Below are 7,291 nucleotides of genomic sequence, written 5' to 3'. Positions count from 1 at the left end.
CTCTTCAACTAGTCTGTATCCTTCTACACATTTTATAATAATATAATAATTTACAATAATAATATATAAATTAATAGGATATTTTTAAATTTAAAATAAAGAAGGAAAAATCATTAGTCATTTATGTTAATATAATAAACTTAATATAAAAACATTAAGATAGCATAGAGTTATCTTGAAAGTGTTGTTCCAGCGCTTGAGTATATATCTACGTGTGAAGGAGGCACTTTGTCAGTCCGGGTGCCTGCCTCAATCCTCAGTCCAACCACTTCCTATTGCATTGGGCCCTGTCAGATGACCACCTACCAACCTCCCCGCCCTCTCCTTTAAACATTAAGTACTAAACACAAACATATCTAGACCCTTTTAAAAAGTGTTGTGTATGGACCCCCTGTGTACATAATGGATCTGGTGCTCACATGGTGGATTCTCCTTTCCTGTCTGATCAAACAGGTGCATTTAGAGTCTCACCTATCAAAGCAAGGTAAGACAAAAGAGTGAGTTGGTCAGATTTTATTTTAGGTGATTTCTTTCCTTGTATATTGTATTTCTCACTTATATATTGTATTTTTCACTTAAATATTTTATTAAAAAAATGTCTTGCTCGTAGTTTGTTCATGTTAGTTAATACATTATATATATTATTATAAATATATAATATATATAAATATATATATATATATATATATATATATATATATATATATATATATATATATATATATATATTAATCTTTGTTAAAGTTGGTTAATAAAATACAGCTGTTTATGTTAGTTCACAGTGCATTAACTAATGTTAACAAATACAACATTTGATTTTAATAATGTATTAAATGTTGAAATGAACTTTAACAAAGATTAATAAATGCTGTTGAAGTGCAGTTCATTATTAGTTTATGTTAACTAATGTCGGGGTTCTTACGCAGTTTGGAACAGTATGGAATTGGAGTAATTTCCAGGTGGAAAAGTATGGAAATAAATAAAGCAGAGTAAAAGAAAATTAAGAATTTAATGAAAATAAATTTATCATACAATAATTTTATTTTTTTGAAAACACATGTGTTTTCATGGCTGTTTAGTGATTCTTTAGTGATTGTCAAACACGACTGAATGAGTTCAAGGTGCAATTTTTAATTATGCAAAAATGCAGGTTATAAGCGTTTTGTTTTTTTTCTCACAATATTCTTAGCTATTACAGAGCCTGCATGTAACACTTTCGTGTGGGCACGAGAAACCATTAAACTTATCATACAATGCGCTCTGAGCCTATTGCGCCATCAGCCCATTTTGCTGTTTGGTTTCTTGGCCGCCACTGAGTATGCATTAAAGCAAACCTAATGCTTTGAAATATGACATACTGGCTTTTTTTATGAACTTGGCAAATAGTACAATGCACACAGCCATATTGAGCCATCAGCCTATTTCATGTCATGGTTTCTCCGACCACAGAGGATGCATTAAATTGGACATTAGGACTTGATATTTTACTTGATATTTTGGTAGCCTACTACCCTTAGGAAAGCCAAATTTCGAGCAAATAGATCTCTGTCAATTCATGTGCATCCATTTTCTTGTTTTCTTCATAGATGGCAGCGAAGCACTAAGGAATAATATAATATAAAGCTAGAAATTGTAATGCATAAGCATGCAATAAATTCTAACAGTATCTCGAGGGCATGAAAAAGTTTCTCGTGTACATGCAAAAGTCTGTATATTTATTTTATTATTTTATTTTAGGGGCTCTGTATGTTATCACTTCAAGAAGATCAATGAAAAAATAAAAACCCTGGGAAAATAAACAATATTTACAGATGACTGTACTTTATACAAAATATAAAGCTGAAAATAATGCTGTATGGACCCTTTATGTTAAATATGGCATGAAATACCATAGTACCTGGATGGGAGACCTCCTGGGAAAACCAGGTTGCTGCTGGAAGATGTGTTAGTGAGGCCAGCAGAGGGCGCTCACCCTGTGGTCTGTGTGGGTCCTAACAGTATAGTGATGGGGACACTATACTGTCAAAGAGCACCGTCCTTCGGATGAGACGTTAAACCGAGGTCCTGACTCTCTGTGGTCATTAAAAATCCCAGGATGTCCTTCGGAAAAAAAGAGTAGGGGTTTAACCCTGGCATCCTGGCCAAATTTGCCCGTTGGCCCCTGTCCATTATATCCGTAATTCAAGACATGAATGTTGAGGTTGTATTTATAGAGCAATGTGTAAAATGCTACATGCATTGAAACTATGCATTTGACAACGGTTTTCTTCTTTTTAGAGTTTGCTATCTTGGCCATGGATAAGAACCCAAAATGTTTCACCAGGGATCGAGATGACTTCACTTGTTTTTGGGAAGCACCTGTTGGAAAGTCCTATTATTTTCTCTACATAATTAATCAGTAAGAGTTCTAAGTACTTTCATCTTCTATATTCAACTTAAACTCAAATATATAACATTGCATATAATTATATCTTATATTCATAACATATTTCATTAGGCTACATATATTATTATATATTATTAGGCTATTTCTAATTATAAATCGGTCATTGAAAAACCTACATAGATCATCTGTAAAATGGGATGGGGGGGGGGAGGGCATCCCACTTTAATTTCTATGGTGGTTACAGACCAGCTTCAAGCAAACATGTTTGTGTCAAACAGAAAAGAAAAAAGATGTGATGTGAAACAACAAATTTATGAGGAGAAGGACCTGTATGTTTGCACATTCCCATCGAGTGGTGTCTTTTTGTTTATCGACACACAACTCATAGTGATAGACAGAGACACCAACACAACCGTCTACAATCGCACTGTCAATGTGGAGAATCAGCGTAAGTGCTACAGAAGCTCTTATGAATGTACTCTGCAGTTTTCATTCTTGTATAGTTTATGAAATCAAATAAATATATCTGCTTATGTCTTCCTCCAAGATCTACTGTATCCTCCATCAAATATATCCCTTCATCTAACTGGCGAGGTGGGCCAATTGTTAGTTAAATGGAAAAAACCACTGAGGTCACAGTATGAAATTCGTTACAGCTCCAAACACACGTCAAGTACAGTTAGACAGGTGAGTTTGACACACACCCTTTTTGAAATATTACTGTATCAGCAGTAGCTATAAGCAGTTCATTTAGCCGAGTAAATGCAATCTACATTCACTCCTCACAGGTTCCAAAACATCCCCATAAGTTAGTCTCTCTGATCGCAGGAGAAAACTGCACAGTGCAAGTGAGAGCGAAGCCTAGGGCTTCAAACATGTTTTGGAGTGATTGGTCAAGTCCTGTAACAGCAATGGTGCCACAAACAGCAGGTGAGAGCTGAAAAGAGCATGTGTATTTTATGAACTGTAGCCAGCACCTCGTTTAATTTAATTAAATTTTCTTTTCTTAAAAAAAAAAGCACATTTAAAACAACCCTGATTGGCCAAAGTGCTGTACCCTACGCAAAATCAGAACATTAAAAAACTAAATAAATTAATAGGCTACTTTACTAATCAGAGCTTTTTATATTGGGCTACATATTAGGATTAATAAAACAAGGTCATAGGCTAATTGCCAACATTAAAAGTCTCTAGGTCCAAGAGAATCACTTTGGTTTTACCTGAAAATTAATGTTTTGATATGTTTTATAATGCAATGACATTACATTTTTAAGCATAACTTAAGTATCCATACTTTTTGTTGACACTGTCGGCAATTAAATCAATAATAAAGATTCTCTTTAGCTTTATACAAGCATTAATTCCTTTTCTTAATTCAAATCTTAAAGGTATAGCTCACACCAAAATGAACATTATTTCATCATTTACACACTCGCATCTTTTTAAAAACCTGTATGACTTTGTTTCTTTGAAGGAAGACAGCCAGACTGTTTGGGATTTCACTTTCATTGCATTTTTTTCCAATATAAGAAAAGTGAATGGTGGCTGTCATTCTGTTTGTGTTACTGAAGAAAGACGGTCATACAGGTTTGGAACATGAGAGCAAGTAAATTATGACAGAAAGTTCATTTTCAGGTGAACTATCCCTTTAATAATTAGGTACAGGTAAAATAACAGTAAATGTCCAATCACCTTTCAGTATCTGGCTCATTTTCAGGTGACATAGAATTGAGGTGCCACACTCCTGATCTGAGTCAAGCATTATGCAAATGGAGAGGAGAATTATATGATGACGGCAGATACAGCTTCCACTACAGGCAAATGAACAGGTGTTATGTTTTTTAATGTCCTCTCTTACAGAAATCAAAGGAAAGCAGTTAGTTTGATTCATTAACTGTAGTCCTTCTTGTCTTGTGTTTCAGAAGTTCATGGGACATTTGGAAGTTGTGTTCCAAAGACAACAACACCGTCCACCAGTGTGTCCTGAATGGCCAGGAATCCAGTGTCTATCAGTTTTACCTCAGTGCTGGACTGGAACCATATGGTCGGACTTTTTATGAAGAGACTTTCAGAATGAACAGCAGCAGTAAGTGTGAAAGAAATGGCTGAAAGTCATGTTAGCCACCACATGTTGTCCAAATACTCTCGATTTTTAAAACACATGTGAAGTATTGAATATGTCAACCATTCATTATTACCATGTGAATACATGCTGATGGGGGAGTCCTTTATGTATTTGTTCCCAAATTTTTCATTTTGATTGCTGTTTTAAATGGGGATAGTGGTTTATTTAAAAAAAGAACCATACATGTACAAAATGTATACTGATGTTCATGGTTTCATGTACTTTCATGAATGGGGCGGGGCCCAGTGCGAGTTTGAGGAAGCAGGACCCCCCCTCGGTCTGTCCGTTCGATATCACCTTCTCGGTGGGCGGAGAAGGTGATCGCCCTAAGGTGCCCCTGTGTACTGTTACAACTCAGATAGTGAGGTCATTTGTAACAATAGCACTCTTTGTATTTGACATGATTTTAGTTTAGCGATAAGTTGTATTTCTCAAAGTAAAGTTAACTGGGAAAATGATATCAGTAGTGTCAGACACGACTCCACATGAAAACCACAGAGTTGCAGAAACTAAAGCAAAAAGTGTTGCAATCATCTCTTGGTCTCCCCTATATCAGAGTTCCTTGGCATCTAATACATGCAGGACCAGCATTGTACCACACTACTCTTTGTATGGGTAATATTACTAAAATGCACTCAAAATGCTCATTTTAGTTACTAATTCTTCTTGAATTACTAATGACATCATTATTTCATAATGCCAATGGCAGTCAAAGGCCCATTGGTCCGTTTCTTTGCTGTTTTTGACAGTCAAGACGAGGCCTCCGGGTGGTCTGAAAGCAAAGCCTGAGGAAAGAAGGCTTTGTTTGACATGGGATCCACCCTTTTTGAAGATCTCCCAGTATCTTAAGTACCAGATCCGCTATCAGCGTAAAGGAGACAGTGAGTGGAAGGTGAGTTTAAATCATGTGAATTTCATATATTTAAAGTGGATAGAACACATATATGGCAATTATTCAATGTCTTCTTTCTGCTTCGAATTAGGTGTGTTAAATGGCTGCATAACACATGTTGAAACTAAATTCTGTGGTAGGATTTTACAGCACTCAGTTCAAAGACCAGCACTTGTCTGGATGTGCACCGAGGGAGCCAATACACCATCCAGGTCCGAGCCCAACCCAATGGATCTGTGTACAGCGGAGACTGGAGTGACTGGTCAAAACCTCTCACTGTCCTCTTACCTTTAGACAAAGGTAGAAATATCTGACTCAGTCATGAACAAAATACATTACAACTCTAAAACTCATTAAACCCGTTTCTCTAAAACTCATTAAACCGTTTCTTTTATTATCACAGAGTGGATCTTTATTGTTTGTATACCAGTGGCTCTGCTCATCATTGCTTCTGCAATGATCTCTTTCTTCTCCAGATACTTCCGGTAATCTAATTCTCTGTTGATTATTTTAGAACACTACTTTTATGCAACCTATGAGCTATGACAAAAAAAAATATCTTAAGAATGCGAATATGAAGAAATATAAAATATATGGTTAATTCTCTGCTTTAGTAAGGTCAAGAAGTCCTTGTGGCCATCAGTCCCAAACCTTAACAAGGTGCTGGAAAGCTTCCTGGATGATATCAGTGGATCACATTGGGTAATTGTTTTCAGCTTTGATAATAATTTTTACTTTGAGAACATTTTTAATTGACTACTTTTTAAATGTATCATTATTTATCATCAGCATTTTTTTTATATAAAACTTTTTTTCTGTGGCTATTTGAAGAATTGCAAGTGAAAACTTTTTAACAGATTTTAAATAAATAGATCTTCTCATATTATTACTGTCTTCAATTCAGGAGCCAACCTTCAACATTAAGCAATGTGATGATGACACTGCTACATCAGTGGTGGAGATTCTACCCGAGAGGGAAGCTACAGTCAAACCCTGTAGGAAGTCTACCTGTCTTTCACCATCTGAGCGTGGCTTCCTATCTGGTGAAAAAAATGGGGAGAATTGCAGAGAGGATTTGGAGATGGCTCAAGATTATGTGATTTTGAACAACGATAAAATTCCATGCTTTACAGGGAATGACTATGTGTACAGGGATGTTGCTTTATCTCATGTGACTAATGAAAAACTACACTCCTGCCCAAGTACCTGTTCTACCACCTTCCCAGAATGCTCCACAAATATCCTCAACCATTCCTATCTCCTTCTGGCAGAACAGTCTGACCTTGAAGAGTATCACTCAGTCAGTCGCCAGTACACCAATATGGAGATCACGGCAAGTGTAGAGTGAGGGTTTAATCTTTGATAAATGAAACTCACGAAAATGTATATATAAGAGTTTTGGACCTCAACTTCTGTGGATTGAGAGAAGAGGCCCGTGAGACCTTCAGGGACAGACAATGTTCACTATACAGAGCACTTGAAGTTATCGTACTGTAGGTCTGAAGTGGAGATTGCTTAATGCATAAACCTTAACCATCATTAAGATGGAAATTTCATCATACCACAAACCACAAAATTCAGGAACAAAAACTAGACATGACATTTGATTCTTCAGTAAAATATTTGATATTTAAGTTTTAACTTTGTAGGACTACTTTTCTAGTTGGATGTCATCATTATTCCTGTGGGTGGAGTTTGTTACAGATAGATTATTTTTTTTGCAGTCTTTAAATGGACACCATACAAATGTTACCAGGTTTATATGGCAAAAGTTGCCATAAAGTCAAAGTTGCATTTTGAACACAAAGTTGGTTAGCATATCTATCACACCAGTCTCTTGCTAATGCGATGTAGAATTATTATAGCTTTAGAAAAACTGAGATTTTTT

General features: G+C 35.9%; 2 protein-coding genes across 2 annotated transcripts in view; both read left to right on the top strand.

Moving 5' to 3' along the window:
• The window catches only part of akr1a1b (aldo-keto reductase family 1, member A1b (aldehyde reductase)), a 94,893-nt gene that overhangs the window by 61,661 nt on the left and 25,941 nt on the right, over positions 1 to 7,291 (top strand). The window lies entirely within an intron of this gene.
• mpl (MPL proto-oncogene, thrombopoietin receptor) lies at positions 143 to 6,800 on the top strand. The gene is made up of 12 exons (XM_056259392.1): positions 143 to 484; positions 2,278 to 2,398; positions 2,665 to 2,834; positions 2,934 to 3,073; positions 3,175 to 3,316; positions 4,104 to 4,215; positions 4,309 to 4,472; positions 5,261 to 5,403; positions 5,544 to 5,703; positions 5,807 to 5,888; positions 6,018 to 6,105; positions 6,308 to 6,800. The coding sequence occupies exons 1-12, from the start codon at positions 403 to 405 to the stop codon at positions 6,749 to 6,751; spliced, it is 1,848 nt and encodes a 615-aa protein (XP_056115367.1). The 5' UTR covers positions 143 to 402; the 3' UTR covers positions 6,752 to 6,800.

This window comes from Rhinichthys klamathensis, unplaced genomic scaffold (genome assembly GCF_029890125.1).
Source record: "Rhinichthys klamathensis goyatoka isolate OS25496 unplaced genomic scaffold, OSU_Roscu_1.1 h1tg000007l_1, whole genome shotgun sequence".
In the NCBI taxonomy this organism is placed as follows: domain Eukaryota; kingdom Metazoa; phylum Chordata; class Actinopteri; order Cypriniformes; family Leuciscidae; genus Rhinichthys; species Rhinichthys klamathensis.
This window is presented reverse-complemented; position numbering and strand designations above follow the sequence as displayed.